Source organism: Dermacentor andersoni, chromosome 1 (assembly GCF_023375885.2).
Source record: "Dermacentor andersoni chromosome 1, qqDerAnde1_hic_scaffold, whole genome shotgun sequence".
In the NCBI taxonomy this organism is placed as follows: Eukaryota; Metazoa; Arthropoda; class Arachnida; order Ixodida; family Ixodidae; genus Dermacentor; species Dermacentor andersoni.
Genome location: NC_092814.1, coordinates 99,048,890 through 99,068,345, shown reverse-complemented (window position 1 = coordinate 99,068,345; position 19,456 = coordinate 99,048,890). Strand labels below are relative to the sequence as shown.

General features: G+C 41.0%; 1 protein-coding gene across 1 annotated transcript in view; it reads left to right on the top strand.

The window, feature by feature from the left end:
• Positions 1 to 3,235: 3,235 nt before the first annotated feature.
• Positions 3,236 to 19,456, top strand: part of LOC126543294 (uncharacterized) — a 64,316-nt gene continuing 48,095 nt past the window's right edge. The window contains exons 1-3 of the mRNA XM_055077904.2: positions 3,236 to 3,449; positions 3,680 to 3,741; positions 5,625 to 6,110. Coding sequence (XP_054933879.2) covers positions 3,323 to 3,449; positions 3,680 to 3,741; positions 5,625 to 6,110 — 675 coding nt within the window. The 5' untranslated portion in view covers positions 3,236 to 3,322. The remainder of the gene's footprint in view (positions 3,450 to 3,679; positions 3,742 to 5,624; positions 6,111 to 19,456) is intronic.

Genomic DNA, 19,456 nt, shown 5'->3' with positions numbered 1-19,456 from the left:
CTTGCGTTCTTAGTAACTAAAAGCATATTTTTGAAGTTTTCAGAACGTTATAAATAATGTTGCGTATCATTTTTTTTTCTGCAACGCGTTGTTGCCTGCAAGCTTTCTCTCATATAAACTGAGTTTTTTTTTTTTTTTAAGGCCTTGTCTCAATATTAGTTTCGGCAGAAATCTCTGGCTATGTGCGACGCAAACTTTAGTATCAGCCCTTAGAAGAAGCATTGTGCGAACATTCGGATTGCAGAACCCTTCGCAAGTTCCTGCAGAACGCAGGAACATGCGTGTTCCTGGTAGAGCACATGCTTGGTCAATACAGTACCCATACTTTAAATACTTTGTTTCACTGACACATATGCAAGATGATTCACAACACAATAACACGTGTGATACGACTAGGCAACGAAATACATGAAACTCAACACCATTTAAAACATACATAAACAATCTCAACGAACAAGTTCGTGAAAGAGACGTGACGTGAACAAGAGACGTGAAAGCCCTATTAACTTCTATTTGTATTGCTTCGAAAAACATTTTATATAAATTATTTAGAAGACATTACATAATGTAGCCAAGGATGCTTACAGTACTAGTGATATAGGCACTGCAAAAAAGGGATGTAAGGTGGTGCGTGGAATTTATTATAACTAAAAAGCAAAGGTTGCGTAGCAGTTCCAGTGGGATTATCACCCTCAAATGCTCGAAAGAGGCGTCGCACAGGCGACCTCTGCCCTCGTGACAAGAGAAGCCGTAGGAAAGGCGCTCTCTCTCTCTATATATATATATGGGTGCTGTTTGTAATCACCGCGGCAAAGGTATAGTCATATATTGGTATATACTGAGAGGATCGTAATGAGTAAAAATTGAGAAATATAATAAATTGGCCATATGTGAAAATGTAAAACATTGACCAAGTATAGTTTAGTCTAAGTGGGAAATTTGACGGTTTTTTAGCTTCACTTTAAAGCAACATTTAGCGCTCGAGTATACTATGTGCCCATTTCATTCCAACACCATTCCAGAATCTAGGGCTCCCGTACCATCTGTACTTGTGTCATCATTAAATTAAATTAATTAAATTTTGGGGTTTTACATGTCAAAATCACGATTTGATTATGAGGCACGCCGTAGTTAGGGACTGCGCGTTAATTTTGACCACCTGGCGTTCTTTAACGGGCACCTAAACTCTTAAGCAAAATTACACCCTTTTGCCACAACGATAATCGTCATCTGTCTTGTCCGCATTTCCTTTCTTTAACGCGGCGAGCCCGGTACTTTCCAGTAACGAATGGCATGCGCGTTATCAGCATGAGATAGCATTCCCGACAGGAAAGTAGCTGGCGCGGCGTTTTCAAGAAAGGAAACGCAAGCAAGGCAGATGACGCGATTATCGTTGTGTTGCATAGATACACCCTAAAGGGTGTAACTTTGCCTGAGAGCGCACTCTTAGAAAATTTTACACCCTTTGGGGCTTGTCACAACAATAATCGTCATTTGTCTTGCCCGCATTTCCTTTCTTGAAAACGCTGCGCTCGTTACTATCCTGTCGGGAATGCTATGTCATGCTAATAACGCGCCTGCCGTTCGTTACTGAAAAGTACCGGGCTCACCGCGTTAAAGAAAGGAAATGCGGACAAGACAGATGACGATTATCGTTGTGTGGCAAATATACACCCCAAAAGGTGCAACTGTTTTTGAGTGTAGAAAAATTTACACCCTTTAGGGCTTATATTGTCCCACAACGATAATCGTCATCTGTCTTGCCCGAGTTTCCTTTCTTTAAGGCTGCGAGCCCGGTACTTCCCAGTCAGGAACGGCATGCGCGTTATCAGTGTGACGCAGCATTCTCGACAGGAAAGTAGCGAGTGCCAAGTTTTCAAGAAAGGAAACGCAAGCAAGGTAGATGACGATAATCGTTGTGGGACAAATATACACCCCAAAGGGTGCAACCGTCTTAAGAGCGCAATGCGCGTTACACTCTAAAAACAGTTGCACCCTTTGGGGTGTATATTTGTCACGGAACAATAATCGTCATCTGTCTTGCCCGCATTTGCTTTCTTTAACTGCGAGCCCAGTACTTCCCAGTAACGAACGGCACGCGCGTTATCAGCATGACATAGCATTCCCGACAGGAAAGTAAGGAGCGCAGCGTTTTCAAGGAAGGAAACGCAAGCAAGACAGATGACGATTATTGTTCCGTGGCAAATATACTCCCCAAAGGGTGCAACCGTTTTTAGAGTGTACACGCACGTTTTTGAATTTCACTCCCATCGAAATGCAGCCGCCGCGGCTTGGATTCGAGACAGCGCCTTCGGGCTTCGCATAGCGCAACGCCACTATGCGACCAAGGCGGGTTTGTGTCATCGTTTCGTTCCCATTCCATTCAGGGTGCGATGCGATGGAGATGGCTGTGGCGTTCGCTCGTCGCCTGCAAGCAGTACCCCATGCCATAGAGTTGGTTATATTAACAGTATGCCCTATGCGAGCGACGATTTCGAGTGACGTCTCCCCGGTGTTGCCGACAGGAGGGCAGCAAATACGCGTCCAAACTAGCGTGACGCGTGCTTTATTAATTTAGGTTCGTGTATTTTACTGTACAAAGCAGCGTAAAATATTTCTGACGGTCTTGCAGTAGGTTCTTATTCTTACACGTATAAAAATTCAATTGTTTGCTTTTTCCGTGCCACGGTTCCGTGCTACAATCTGTATAACAGTATTTGAGTGACGTACGTACATCCAGTTCCGGCATCGCGCTATTGGATAGTCGCTCATAGCACTTCCGGGCGACGAGCGACGAATTCTAGATTTCCAGAACCAAGCGATCGAGCGACAAGACCGAGCTATCTGTTCAAGCGACGGCCCGTTTCGTCGCTCGAAGCCGTCGCTCGTCGCCGTCGCGTACAAAATGGGTGAAAACGGACAGAACAGTCCGGACAGGACAGCCGTCCCGTAGTTTGCCTACGCTGTTTCGTCATAATATACGTAAACTAACTGTCCATGCTCAGAACTCTTGCCGAACTTCGGAGTTCACACTCCGCAGCTCTGTAATCAACAAGTAGACAGGCGATAACCCCTAAGCGAACCGGCTTGCGTCGATGCAGCTGCCCGCTCGGATACCGAAACCGCAACTCTCTTCTCCACGCTCTTCGGCTAGATTTGGCCACGGAGAACCTGTATTTCATGGTAGCGACGAAACTTTCTTGCCTGCGTCTGGCAACACGCGAGCAACGGTAAATGCGGTCGCCTCTGGTCGCCTCCCAAGGTAGAGAGAGCTGGAGAGGGCTGTAAACAGGTGTCTTAACAGGCGCCACTTCAATTTACAATGACAAGCATAGATGAATTTAACTTTGAACTCGTAAAGCAGTACTTAATAGACAAGGGAGGCAAAGTTACGAACCCAGAACTCGTAAAACACTTCAGACATTACTTGAACGATCCGGTTCACAAAGGTAAGAAAACTTCGGCTGCTGCCATTGTCGGACGTGTCTAACTGCCTTATTTCCTTGTTGCCATCGCATGTTCATTTGGTGTTGGTAGTGTCTTCTGACAGTGTTTAAATTTAGTCTGTAGATCATTACGCTAATGGCAGGGAAACAATCAGGATCTGCTATATTACATCGTCTTGTCATTGCCGGCGATCTCTGCAACTCTTAAGTAATGCGATCTTTTTCTCTTGTAGACAGCATCCGCCAGAAGTTCAAGGACTTCGTCAACAGGTTAGCGTGCGTGAAAGAAGAAAACGTGAGTAAATGAATGACGCTTTGCTTGAAGTTGAAGGAAAAATCGGTGATGAGCAATCTATGTCTGTCCTTGACCCCCTAACCGTAATTACTGCCTTAAAGGAAACTCTCGCGTACGGGACATTTTAAACACAATTATTTTAAGGTGGGTTCCTCGAGTTTTGTTGAATCTGTCCCGTAATTGAGGTACCATACCTTAGAGCAACAGCTGTCTGTTGTCGTGGTATAAATTCTTTACGGGCAAGTTTCGTGTGCCAACAGTAACGATAACGGGGGACGTTGACACATTCGAGAATTGCTGCTTACGGTTTATCACGTGCGTCATTTATTCTATGACTTTGTTTGCAGTGTAGCACACTGTTGGCACATTTGCAGTGTGGCACACTTGTTGACTGTAAACACTTTCCTTTCCCACCTGCGCCCCCAATTGATTTCTGTTGTTGAATGGGTGTACGTAGCGCCGGAAAGCTGCAAGGCAGCGTTTTCAAGCCACTTATGATAGTCTTGTGACTATTTGAAGAAATGCGATCCCGTGAAACAGTGCGTCTTCCTGGTGTACAACCAGTCGTTATAGTGCCTAGAAGGCACTATACAGTCGTGCTGTGTGATGAATCATATGGCACTGACTAATAGGGTATTGTTATCGTGCCTGTTGAAGAATGCCACTCCTTGAGGAGAAATTTTTTTTCGGACATTTTTTTTTTAGTGTTGTGTATAATGGGAATTCTTAACTCAGTGAACATATGTTGTTGTGCTGTTCAATGTAAACCAGAGTGTTGTACTTGTGACATGAAAGTTGCAAGTAGGACTTTTTCTTTTACTTCAATGTCTGTGCAAAAAGGTACCATAGTAGTTACTGACATCTTTTAAAGAAATTTTGCGGTTTGGATCTTGCTCGATACACCTAACTCACCAAAGGCAAACACATAATTCTAAGTTTGCTAGCCCTATCAATAACGGATGAATGACTGTGTGGCTCAGGTCATTTCAGTGCTTGTTGCTATAGTGATAACTACTGTCAGGAAGTGGTAAGTCTTGTACCTGTCACGATAACTTGTAACAATACGCACTGGCTATATTTGAAAAATGGCTGTGCCGTTGTTGAGTGGACGTTGATGCCGGCAAAGAGGCATGCTTGGCCCAGCCAAATACACAGTAGCTGTTGAAGTAGTGAAGAGGAAAGAAGGTGTCATGTGGAACGGACCTGACAAAACTTATTTAGCTCTGCCTAAGTATCCCACCAAGATTTATGTATATGTGACATAAGTACATGATGCGAGCATGTAGGTCTGAGCAGCCTACTTAGCGTCACCTGCTCGAGAAGACAAGCACTTCAATGCACAAATTATTATTATTATTCAATGCACAAATGACAATATTATTTGCTTCGAGATGCTTATGCCCCTGTTGATCTGCAAACTTCATGTCCCTTCATATGGGTATCACCTGGCGTTGGTGTCATTCATGGACAAGCTTCTTTTGATATTCACTGCAGTATGTACTTATCACCACATGTCTAAGAAATGGTTATTTATTATTTCATAACATGCTGTCATCTTTATAATATTGAGCATTAGAATTTAGTGGAAGCATTGATACAGGATTCATTTGCATGTTGCCATGAACTAAAGGAATTTTGCCGTGCCTTGGGCACATGCTAAATGCCCTCATATGCTTTGAAGCTGCATTCCACATGTTCGATACTCTAGATAGTCTTGAATGTGATGCAGCATGATATTTCATGCTATCGGGACTGTTTCACATTTCGAAGGAGGTGTAGTACAAACAAATACCTCTGCTTAATTTGTTTAAATCACCAAAGAGCAAATACTATGTTGTGTTAAATCCTCATATTTGAACCAGTATTTTCTTGTGGTTTTACAGGGGACAAAATACTTGATCCTTCGCAATGAATACTTCGAAGAACTCCACAACACCAGGCGTGACCTTTCGCTTCCATCGTACTCTGCAGTGGAAGAGCCTGACAATTGTGTTGGATTCATGTGCCAAGACCACTGTGCTGAGTACTTTTCACCTCCACTAGGCCAGACTCCACAGCAACCACACCAAACTCCACAGCAACCACAGTGGAGGCATTACTCTCCAGACTGTCCAATCGCAGCAAATGAGTGCCCACCTCTTTCTCCAGTGGGCGTCAGCCGCATCCACTCAAGCCCGTGTCTCCTTGTGGAGGATAACTGCTATGAAGATGTCCCACCTCCGCTACCTCAGAAAAAACACTCTTTCGGCGGGAGTCCTAAAAGGCCTGACATGCCCCTGCCACCTCCTAGGGGTAGGAAAAACCATGGTCGCCGAGGGTCACAAGTAGAGGAACGCGTCCGGCAGTTTAGTGTTGAAAAAGAGCTTGAGGTGAGTGAATCTTGCATGTCAGGGCTGCTGAAAAAGAAATTTAATTTAGTGTCAGTGTAGCTCTGTCGTATATTAAAGGGACCTGAAACAATTGTTATTGCTGCTGTGAAAGGTGTATGAAGTGTCGATTTCTAATACAAAGATTACTTTATGGTAGACTTATTTTCTAGTTAAATTCTGCTGAAGTTGATGAAAGCAGCAGTACTATCGGGTTGGTGAGCTGCTTATCACGAACCATCACAGGTACAGGTTTTGCAAACAGATGGGACAAAGGCTCAAGATTGCGCTAGTTCTGTCATTATTCAACATGGTGAGTCAGTGGCTGAGGTATTCCACTGCTGAGCACAAAGTGATGAGCTTGGGTTGCAGGTGGTGGCAATCACGTTTTAGTGTGGATAAAATGGAAGAACACTCACTTGTGGTGGTTTTGATTCATGTTGTCATAATTCAGTCAAAATTAGATCTACTTCACAAAAGTGTCCTTCATAGCCATTAGTGCAGTGTTGAATGGTAAATGTATTAGTCAATTGGTCAGTCAGTCATTTCTGGCCATAGTCAGCAAATGTGGCTATGAGAAAGGGTCCACATGTGACAACAAAGGACAATCACTTCTGCTGCTAGTCCACATCTTGCAAATGAGTGCACAAGAGGCATATGTTTAAGTAAGGCTAAGGAGTGGTTTTTGAAGATCTCTATGGGAGTAACATTATAAGAGAGGCTGTGACTCGCAAGAGGCTGTGAATATCAGGGATGTTCAAATATTTGATTTCTAGTTCAAGTGTAATTTTTTCCTCAGAACTGGCTTCAAGTATAAAATTTGAATGTAGAATAGGCTTTCTTTCTAACGAGTACAAAATAAAATACATGAGGGCAAATGCATCAGGATTGCATTGAAAGTAAAGCAACCTTGATCATAATTTTTTGGCAACTGACAAAATATTCAAACTGAATGTGGTGCTAGCATACTAATCAATACAGTCCCTCTATGAATGGGATGCACTTGCACCATCTGCAACAGTCGTTCCGTGGCTATGGCATTCTGCTGCCGAGTATGAAATAACAGGCCTCAATCTGATGGGGGCAGTATGCCAAAGCTTTCATGGGCATAGACTGGGTGAAGAACCAGAGGTTACCCACCGCGGTGGCTTAGCGGCTGTGGCATTGCACTCTAAACACGGGGTCGTGGGCTCGATTCCTGGTTCCGGTGGCCACCTTTCGATGGGTGGCAGATGCAGAAATGGTTGTGGACTGTGCATTGGGTGCACGTTAAGGAACCCTATGTGGTCAGAATCAACCCGGACTCTCCCACTATGCGTGTGCCTGGTAATTGTATCGTGGTTATGGCGTGTAAAACCCCAGAACTTTTTTTTAGGAACAGAGATGCTTAGATTTACAACTAAGTAATTTCTATTAAAAATGAAAGCTGGTGTCATATCTTGTTCGATCAGTGACCATCTCCCAGTGTTTTGCTTCACAGATAAACCTATGCTGACAATAATTCAAAAACAAACATTAGGTAGTAGTGTTTAACTGAAACCACGCTTGAGTCCTTTAGACGAACACTGAAAGAAAACATTTCGGGTAATGCTTATAAGCTGAAGGATGCAAATAAGGCTTATGATATGAAAAAATATATCTGTGACGTTATATACCCTATAAAAGTGCATAGACAAACACATAGAATTCGTAAAGCCTTGATTATACCAATGTTGCGGCAGCAAATCTGAACAAAAGATACATTATTTAGGGCATTTTTAAAAACAAGCTCAATTGATCACTTAGAAGCTTTTAAACAAAATTGCAATAAGTTAAATGAGCAGTTACAAGTGGGCCGAGCCGGGTGTTAATCTTGCTTTCTGGAACTTAGCAGTGACTGACATGATTTGATCTGGGCTGGTTTAAACACATTGCTGCACCGTGATCAACTGCATACTACCCCTAAGAATCTAAAGGTTAATTAGAAAGAATTATCTTTGACAGAGCTGGCCGATGCATTTACTAATTTCTCTACATCTATGGTCTCTAGTGGGTCCACTAGAGACCAAATCCACTGAACGAGTGCTACCTCAACAAAAAGAATATGTTCCAACACAATTCTGAAAATAGGGCATTTGTTATGGTCATCTTTATAGATTTTTCAAAGGCGTTTGACTTAGCTAACCATAAATTGCTTCTAAAAAACTATGGCATTAGTGGTCATGCTGCTCAAATAATAGTCATATTTAGGTTGCACAATGCAGGTCATTCATATAAACAATGTTAATTCTGAAACAAAACCTCTAGTATCAGGTGTTCCACAGGGGGAGCATATTAGGACTGTTACTATTCAATCTGTACCTTCATGACATTGTTAAAGTTAACCCCGCAGCTGAAATGATTATTTACGCCAACGATACAAGCCTTTTCTTTTCAAGAAATGGCCTAGATCGGCTGATAGAAGAATGCAATCAAACAACGATAGCACTTAAAAAATCGTGCAATGCTAATTATACGCAAATAAATCAAAATGAAACTAATGCAGTTGTATTTCGACCAAAAAATAAACCACCTATTGCACATCAGAGTTTTATACTAAATTAGCGAGAGATAGAGATTGTAGATAATTTTAAATCCTTAGGCATTGGGTTCTCGGTCAGTATGTCATGGGAAAAACACATGAGCTGTCGAATGAGGGCAAAATCTTTTGTGCACATGAAACATTCAGTAAAATTACGTTGTTACTTAAGGTCATGGGTTCGAGTGCCTTAATTAACTGTATGATAATAAACTCTGGCTTAATTAGCTTTGCCCTCATTAACACTAACGGCCGCGGGTTCGACTCAACAAAACTTTCTCAAGTTACCAGTATAGTAGGTCATGTTAGATCTATTCTTCGAAACCCACAAAATTATCTTATAACTCGCTGTTCTATTCCCACCTTAGTTACTGAGAAGCCAACAAACAAAGACGCCAAGGACAACATAGGGGAAATTACTTGTACTTACTAATTGAATTAAAGGAATGATAAATTAATGGCAATGAAAGGGGATGAAGAAACAGCTTGCCGCAGGTGGGGAGTGATCCCATGTCTTCGCATTACGTGTGCAATGCTGTTTGTTGCTTTTTGTCCACTTTCATTGCCATTAATTTATCATTTCTTTAATTCAGTTTGTAAGTATAAGTAATTTCGCCTGTGTTGTCCTTAGCGTCTTTGTTTGTTGGCTTCTCATGATATGATTAATAAAATTGGACCCCTCGGTTAATCCCCTTTCTTCTTGTTCACCTTAGTTACTGTCATCTAGTGTGGGGTATGGGGACCCACTTCTACTTAACATGAATTCACCGGTTAAAAAAATGTCCAACGATTACAGTACTCCACGAAATTTGAGTGCTGTTGTATGTGTGTTTTCACTTCGCGAGGCAAAGAATGAGACCAAAATCACCGTGCCAACTGGCAGTAGACTAGTGCCATCAGTGCCTTTGCAGAAGGAGGGGCAGTATGGCAATGCTGGCATGTTGAGCGGCATCAGAGCCAGCTGTGGAATAAGACGACGACGAATGCGCGAGCAGTGGTACGAGTGTGGTTATGCCAAGGGACAGTGACGCTCAACCGAGAAACGGGTGCCTAAGAGCTACAGTCTAAAGAAAATTTATTTTACATGCATTCATGCACCCCATAGAATGCTGAGTGTGCACTTCTTTCTCGAAACAGGCGTAATAAAAATACATAGCTTGTACAAATATTGCTTGAATGCACGGTTTAAACTAGAAATCAGTATCATCATCAGCAGCATCAGTTTATTTTATGTCCACTACTGGACGAAGGCCTCTCCCTAGTATAAACCATGTACGAAATTTGGCTCATCTATAAGAAAAAAGTACTTCATGCTACAAGACACTGAAGATTGGTCAGTGCCTTTATCTCGCCTAAACTCTTAAATGGAGCAAATACAACATATGCTCCCTTCTCTTTTATACACTTATCAGTATGTGAATTTCAACTTGTTTAAATGTAGTTACCGGGAGTTGAGGGCAGTGTACGAGAAAATATATATTTAACATCTTTTTAGTCCGTGGTTTGTGCCATGATTCATTTGATATGTGCAATTCTCTACTTTGATCTCCCGTATGTTGTTTTTGCTGCTGCCTAGATAATGGGGGCTGCAGCTTTGTCAAGCTGTTTAGGACAGCTTTTTCTGCAACTCTGTCTTTGTTTTCATTTCAAGATGAAAATAAACATTAGTAATAACAACAACAACAAGAGTCCTCCACTACTGCATATCTCATAACCCACTTTTTAATGGAATATACATGAAGTTCTATCAGTTGTTAGTCAATACAAACTTAGTTAATGATGAACTGCCTTTTGATTTTTGGCATAATATAAGGGTGGCCCCAGATAAACCGAACCCAGAGCAAGTGAAGAACATATGAACTGTAAGGCGACATTATAGAAGTAATATATACACAGGAACATCGGCACATCACACTGCCAACATCTTCCAGCCCTTCGTAGAGAACTGGCACCAGACGAACAAGGTTCCGTGTATTAATATCACCTTACAGTTCATGTATTCTTCACTTGCTTTGGATTCGGTTCACATCTTGGGCCACCCTTTCAAGCCCTTCAAGCACGGTGTGCAAGACAGTGCACACCAATATAATGCATCAAAAGCGAGAACACTGATGAAGATATTTATATTTAAGGCATGTGACATACATGTTTAAATTAAACACTTCTGGATGGACCTAGTATGCTGCAACTTTGAATAATATGTGTAAAGTGTTTTAGTAAAAACCCAGTTGGCAGGTAGATGGTCATGTATTTACTTTTGATGTCAGTATGTCAGCAAGTAGTAGGTTGACTTTTATCCTATTGTACAATGTTTTCGAGCAGCAATATTTTTCAAGTGGCTGGATATGTGCTTTCCAAGTATGCTTGACGTGAACTAGATGATGATGTCGTTTCTGACATTCCTGTAGAGAGTTCTTACATGAAGCCCACATTCTGTAAACTTGACAAAACGCACTGAAGAATAGAACATTCCCAGCCTTTTCTGCAGCTGTCTGCTTTTCATGATTCTGGAGAAGCAAGAAATTTGGTGAAATTAAATTTTTAATAGACAGAATTAATTAGTACCTGAAAGGGGTAGTTGTCATATTATGTTAATAACTTTTACTGTAAACTTCTTAGTCAATGTGTGCTCTGCCTCTTATTGTTTTTTGGCTTTTCTCTTCCTAGCAAGGGCTATAATTCTAAAATGTTATAGTACTCACAACTGCTAGGATTATGTGTTAGGTGCTTTATACTTCACTTGTACTCTGTGATGGATGAGAAACATGATGTGATGTGGCAGAGACAAGGGCAATATGTCAAGTCGCATTAAGGGGCCCTGCACCAGTTTTGGGCATAGCAGACAAGTGTGGTTTCTAGGTGATGTACTGACAGTCGTGTCGGCATATTACCACAGAACACCTATATAATCTTAGAGAACGGAAACTGTACCTTCCACAGTGTAACAGAAATAAGAGTAGCAGTGGCATTGTAAACTAAAGTATACGACCGAGAGATGGCGCTGACAAAATCAAAACTAATATCATCATCATTACATAGTGAGCAATACGGCTGCTGCGGTAGTGGCTGGTGGGGCTCGTCGCGCTGCTCACTCGTTAATTTTGGGCGCTTTGTTACTGCTTTTGGGGCCGTAATCGTGTGTGCGGTGCTCTAACATAACTACAGATATCTTTATTATGTTGCCAGGTGGCCGAGAGACCTCAGTTGGCAAAAAAAACACTTGACGCAAGTAAGCTTACATTGTTTATTGCGAATGGTGAGTGAAGCAGTACACGCTCACAATTTTCGTAAAGGTCAGGTGGACTTAATGGTGTCAGTTACTAAGTTTACAACACAGAAACACCGATAGCCATCTATTCAATGGAATTGAAAGCTGAAGTTGAGCGAAGTTTTCTCATCGTGTTCGGCATGACACTAAAGCAGGAAGAGCGAAGCTTCAGCCAACAATATTTATGCAGGGCTACCCTCTTACTTGTAGTTGTGTACAGTGCTGCTTAAACTGTTGTATACTATACATATATTGCCTGCATTCGACGATTGCAGCTAGAATAAAAAAGAAGCATAGAAAGTGCTTGGCAAAAATGTACTGTTGGCAAGATAAGCTCGAGCTGCAATGCCCACTGTTTCAATAACACATTGGCGAGAGGCATGTAGTGTAGGGAAAAAAAACGATATGCTAAATTTTACAACAGATATTGTCTGCTCTTGATACTTCTGCTGTACATTTAGTGTTCAGGTGTGGCAGTAAAGGCTTTGACACCAGTGGAGTACTCATAGAGTACTCATAGGAAAGCAAGGAACGTTATGGAGACAACAGTGCTAAGAAGGACTTCTGCAAATATTGTGTGAATAAACAAGTACATTAAATAAACATTTAAGTAAAAGCAATTAATGCTCACGGGTCCTTCGAAAATGCAATTTACGGTTTCGTGTTGAAAAAACATCTTGGTTTACGTATTCAAACAAGGCAAAGAGGTTGCAAGGAGATGAACACTTCAACTGAATAACAGAAGTGAGCAAGGGAAGCCTTAGCCTGGAGCCAACGTTTCAACAAGGAAACATATTTGCGAGGGCTGTCACGAAGACAAGTTCCCATGCTGAGGCTTCCATTGCTCGTCAACTATCGATTGGCTGAATGTTAAGCCAATCTTACTCCGAGTATATTTCCCACAAATTTTTTTTTGTGTGAACACACTGTGCTCAGGTTTGTCATCTGCTGTTTGAAGAGAAAGAAAAATTGTATTTAGTGATTTGTCTGTTTGAGAAGTGTGGAATAGGCCGATTGTGTGCACATACCTTTCTAGCTATCTCTTACAGTGCAGGGCTAGCCTAGGTATTGATTTCTTTCTTTCTTTCTTTCTTTATTCAATACTGCAAACCTTGTACAGGTCCAAGCAGGGTGGGTCAAATGACAACAAAACAATAAACAATAATAACAAAGTTAAAAAAAATAACATCAAACTGTGGCGAAAGGCAATAAGGAATCATTCCAGTCGGTTACCGTGCGAGGGAAAAATGAAAACTTGAATAAATCTGTTCGCGCAAAATACGGTGTCAGGGAATTAGGATGATGGTGGAGTGTATGCCATGACGTTGAAAGCGACAGATATGGAGAAGGGTTAATAGCTAGATCTTGATTCCAAAGCAAGAAAAGAAATTGCAAACGTAAATTTTTTCTTTGTTGTTCAAGACATTGTATACCGTTAATCTGCATTAATTCAGAGGGTGAGTCATACGGGGAAAATTTAGGGTAAATAAACCTTACGGCTTTTCTCTGTACCTTTTCTAGGCGGGTGATATTGTGTTTATTAAATGGGTCCCAGACAACGCATGCATATTCAAGTTTAGGTCTAATTAGTGAATTGTAAGCAAGTAATTTTATGCTAGGGGGAGAACTTCTTAGCTTATGCCTTAAAAAGCACAGTTTACGGAATGCGGAAGAACAGATGTTATCTATATGTAAATTCCATGATAAAGTATTAGTTAGTGTGACACCCAAATACTTATATTTAGTCTCTTCCAGCAAAGGTGACGAACCAAGCCTGTAGTTAAAAGAAAGCGGAGCTTTTTTGCGAGAGAAGCGAAGAAAGACGGTCTTATCTGTGTTAAGTTTCATGTCCCACGTTTCACACCATTAAAAAATCTTAGCAAGAGAGGAGTTAAGATGGATTTGGTCGTTAATTGAAGTTATTTCTTGAAAAAGCACACAATCATCCGCAAACAACCTGATTTGGACATTCGGATTAAGTTCAGCAGCAATGTCATTAATATATAATAAGAACAATAATGGCCCCAGCACACTTCCTTGGGGCACACCAGAGCCGACCGGAAGGCAACCTGATTGCTGCTCATTAACTGTTATAAATTGGTAGCGATTGGTTAAATAGTTTGATATCCATATGATTAAAATTTCTGGGAGTCCAATGCATCTGAGTTTTAAAATTAGTTTGTCATGGGGAACTCTATCGAAAGCTTTACTGAAGTCAAGAAATATTGCATCAACCTGCCCGTTCCTATCGAGACATGAAGCGAGTGAATGTATTACTGTCACTAATTGTGTAATTGTTGAGTATCCTTTTCTAAACCCGTGCTGGAAATTAGAGAGGACTGCGTGTGCATCTAAATATTCATTAATCTGGTTGGCAATAATATGTTCGATTAGTTTACAACATGATGATGCAAGTGATATTGGACGATAATTTTGTAATAATGTGCGGTCACCTTTCTTGTGTATTGGCACAACCCTGGCTATCTTCCAGTCGCTCGGTAATTTTCCATGAAGTAATGAAATACGAAATAAAATAACTAGAAACTTTGCAACAGATTCCGCATATCTCTTCAGAAACATGTTGGGAAGGTTGTCGGGACCACATGATGATTTAGTTTTTAAATTTAGTAACATAGAAACTACGCCAGGGTATGAAATAAAATTTTCATCACAGGGGTGAAACACTGCGTCATTGAATGGACAAGCACCGGATTTAGAAAACACACTGTGAAAGTAGTCATTGAATTGGTGCCCAATATCCCTGTGATCGGTAACCACAGATCCATCAACCAAAATTTGCGACACCGGTTTCTTTTTTTCACTTATATAATTCCAAAACTTTTTTGGTTCCTCTACAATGAAATTTGGCAGCACTGTATTAAAATAATGTTCTTTCGAAGAGTGTACTGCACGTACAAGACCTTCTTTTAAATCCTTTAAATGACCTAAATGCAAGCGCTGTTTCTTTAACCTCTTTATCTTTCGCTTTATGTGGATTATTTCACGCGTCATCCATGGCGTTTGTCTACGAACAAATTTACGTTTGCTCGGCACAAACTTATCGATACAGAAGTGGCACATATCTTTAAAACGGCGCCAAAGTGTGTTCAAATCAGTATCATTACAATCGATAAGGCATGTTTCCAAATGTTCTATAGTGGATGCATCATCTGCACATGAGTAATCTTTGAAAGAACAATGTTTCACAGTGTTATTAGGTAGAGTACAAGCGACAATGAGTAAGTGAACACTGACAAGCAGGTGGTCAGAGATGCCTTCCACAATTTCAACAGTGTAATCAGGTAATCCTCTTGGCAAAAATACCAAATCCAGTACAGATTTGCTAGTTCCTTGTACACGTGTCGGTTCCTGAACTATTTGAATGAGGTCATGTGTTAACATTATGTTAAGTACACTGTTTAAATTATTGCTGTTTTGAGGAAGGGATTCAAAACGCTCCCAATTAACACCTGCCAGGTTTAGGTCACCAATAAGTACCAATTTGTTTCTCTGGAACTGAGACATGTGCTCTTCAAGTTTTAACAGATAATCAGCTGATGCATCAGGAGGTCTGTAAATGGCAAACAGAATCAAGGTATGGCCCCAGCATGAGATCTTTATGCACAAACATTCAAGGTCGGGAATTTGTTCCAAGAGAATAGCCTGTATGTGGTCTTTAATTAGAACTGCAACGCCACCTCCCCTGAAAGGCCGATCCCTACGAAAAACTTGGTAACAATTAGGGAAGACATCCTCGTCGGCTATTTCAATCCGCAGCCACGTCTCGGTTATGACAGCAATATGTGGGTCATGTTCTAGTAAAGAAACCTCAAGGGGTTCCGTTTTGTTTACTACACTACGAGCATTTAGGGTGATTATGGGCAAGTGCTTGTCGCATTCTTTGGAAAGGCGTCAATGCTCGGGCTGCTGAGAGCGTTGATTGTTTATCTTGACGCGCATGTTTTTTGCCTCATCCCAAAGGAACAAATCTTTATTGACCCTAAGTTTATCATGAAGTAGGCGTACTTTATTACCCTGCAGTTTCTCATCTTTCGCGCTTTCCCACAGAAGCTTCCGTTTTTTTAGCGTTGCTTGTGAGTAATCATTTTGTACAGCCTGAATTTTTTAGCTTGCTGCAGTTTTCAAATATAAGTTTCTTTTCGTTAAAATCCTGCAGATAGATGATGACCGGTCGTTTGCTGCCTTGTCGGCCTAGCCTGTGAATGCGGCCGATTGATTTGCACTGTACTTGCAGCTTATCCCTCATTACCTCGGTGAGAACTTTTTCTTTGAGGGCTGCTTCCGTTTCGTCATCACAATCAGAAACGCCATGAATAATTACGTTTGATCGCCTATTTCTGTCTTCGAGATCAGTTAGTTTCTTTGACTGGAAGCCAATAACATTTTCTATAGACTTGAGATAAGTTTGAACCTGATCCCCTTCCGTCGGAGAAGATTCAGATAACCTTTTGTCAAGTTGAGTGTACGTCTGTTGAAGGTTATTTATCAAGGTTTCTATGTTAGACAGCTGGACTTTCATTTCTGAAATATCGTTACGGATAGCAGTTTGACACTGAAGCAACTCTTCAAACAATTCCTTCTGCGTGGGACCTGGGTTTGATTCAATGTCCCCACAGAGAAGCAACTTGCACACAAGAAGACATTCATAGGCAAGGTCTAAACAATTCTGTGGGCACGGCAGGACAAAAATTCCACGACAATCAGTCCGTAAAGAACTACTGTAAGGACTAACCTGCAGAACGCAGAACAGAGTCCTGGTTAGCGTCATTGCAAGTCTGTGTCCACCGTGCCCCATGTACAGATTTCATGCAATCTGTACATGAACCATTTGTAATTAACAAATGTAAAGTAATGCACATATCCATATCTAATTCTAATCCTAGCACTTGCCATCTTAACAACATTCCCTTAGATTTCGTCATGTCATATAAATATCTTGATGTACACATTACAAAAACCTAAAATGGACCGATAATGTAGATTACATCATTAACAGTGCTAATCATATGCTCAGGCACTTGTGGCGCAACTTTTACAAAGCACCATCTGCACTAAAACTACAGCTTTACAAGACCCTATTACGCTAGAAACTTGAATATGCATCTGCAATATGGGATCCCAGTGGCGTTAATCTTACTACTTCACTTGAACTAGTAAAAAATAACTGCACTTGTTTGACTCTTTCTGATTATAACCGTACTGTGAGTATAACCTCAAGTAAAAAATAGCCTAGCACTTATTCCATCAGCTAACCGCCATAAAGTCACCCGTCTTTCAGTATTTCATGACAATTTTCCATCACGCGACACTTCACGACGACTTCATACTGCGGCCTCAGTACATTTCAAACGGCATCAACCATCACAGTCAGGTAGGAATTGATTCATGTTACACAAAGTCTTTCTTTCAATCTTTCATTCCCCGTACATCTAGGGAAAAGAACTACCTTCCCTCAAGTATCGTAACCATCGCCGATAACAAACATCTTCGCAAAATAATTACCTAACATTGTATTATCAGGTTAATTATTATATTATCAGAACTCACTGCACTTATCGTTTTGTTTAATGTACTACTTTGTAACCGCTCCCCTCTTTAATGGCATGTGGCCGTGAGGGTATTTTAAATAAAAACAAATTTAAAGTAAGTGACCGCCATAGTTGCGATCGTCATGAAGTATCATTTCCTCAGAATTGCATTGAGCGCATTTGATTGTTTTAAAATTCTTTCCATTTTCATGTAACAAATTATTGTTTTGAGGGAGCATGTGATACCTGGTGGTAATGCCTGTCAAGCCGATTTGCAAAGAGCAGATGACGAGTTTGTGCATTAGCAAGTAGGAGCTTGCTACATTGTTTCTGTTCTGGTCGTCATGGTTATAATGACTAGAAAAGAAACGACTTGGGACTCAAGATGTTAATTCCCCGTTTGTCATAAAATGCCCTTAAAAGCAAGTAAGCTTGTATGTAAAGCTTTAGCATTCCAGCACGGTACAATACAAAACTGTAGACGGTTGCTTTCTTGATAGGGCTCACACCAGTCTATCTGGTAAACTTGCAAACATTTTATGTTGAGGCATATAGTTCAAGGGGACCTGTTGTCATTATGGGGACCATTGAGCTTCTTATGGCTTTTCGTGGGCAGCTTGCAGACCAATAATCTCTATCTCGTCCGTTTTCCTGAAAAGAGAAATGATGGACGCCATGACAAACGTGGAAACAAAAATGGTGAAGCAATAGTTAGGCCAATAAATGAACGAATCACGGTTCTAGTTGAAGTGTTCAGAAACATACCTTGTGAGGATTTTGGTCCTTGATGTTTCTTCCAGTGATGACACATTCACTGCTGTCTTGTACGTCCAGACGCAATAGAGTCCAAAGGGGTGAACAAATATGAGCAGCGTCTTGAAGGCTGGAGTCGAAAGAAGAGCGAGCCTCAGTTACTATGGTGTAAGTGTGAGCTTGTGATCCATGCATGACTAAGAACAGCGCACAAAATACTCCATGACAGAAAAGTACACACACATGCACGCAACACTGTTTTGGGTGTGCATTTCTTTCAATGGTGTCAATGGAGCCTCGATGAGATGACAGTTTTTTCTGCCAAACATTAGGTAATAAACACAGTCATTTTATTATGTCTCTAGTGCAATTATTGTAACTGCATAACCGGGAGTACATTTGCCACTAATGTGCAATGAATTTATCACAGTGTATCATTTATGCAGACACAACCAAACCTATTTATTATTTATGTTGTACTCCATCTTAGGAATTTTAGCAATGTGGCAAAAGGACAAGAGCCTCATTTGAATTGTTTTTGAAGAGGAATAACTTTATAATTATTATTTTTGACTTTTAAGAAATGACTTCCGCAATCTGTTTTGTCCACCTCACACTCAAAGAAATATAATTATTATTATTTTTGACTTTTAAGAAATGACTACCGGAATCTGTTTTGTCCACCTCACACTCAAAGAAATTCAAAGTTTAAAATTACATTATGGAGTTTTACGTGCCAAAACCATGATCTGATTATGAGGCACGCCGAAGCGGGGAAATCCGGAAGTTTGGTTCATCTGGAGTTCGTTAACGTGCACCTAAATCTAAGTACACTGGTGTTTTCGCATTTCGCCCCCATCGAAATGCGGCGGCCGCTGCCGGGATACAAATTCACAGTTGAGAATGCAACGCAATGCTTTTTTGCTCACCAGTGTACACACCCAGAGGCTGCGAGGTTAATCCGCTTTCATGGGTAGTCTCCAAGCAGACTGCTTTGTTCCAGCGGTGAATTTTTGCATTAGCTAGCACATTTTCTTTAAAGCAACACTGCATTACGGGGTCAGACATGGCAGATCACTAACGACGGAAGCCATGCAGCCGTTATGACAGTGAATTGACGCAGCAGTTAAAATTTACCGTCTTTAAACGTTTCCGCTTGGTGGTGGCTGTAGAACGTACATGTAAACAGGCTGAGATGTTATTATCTAATGAAACAGACCTG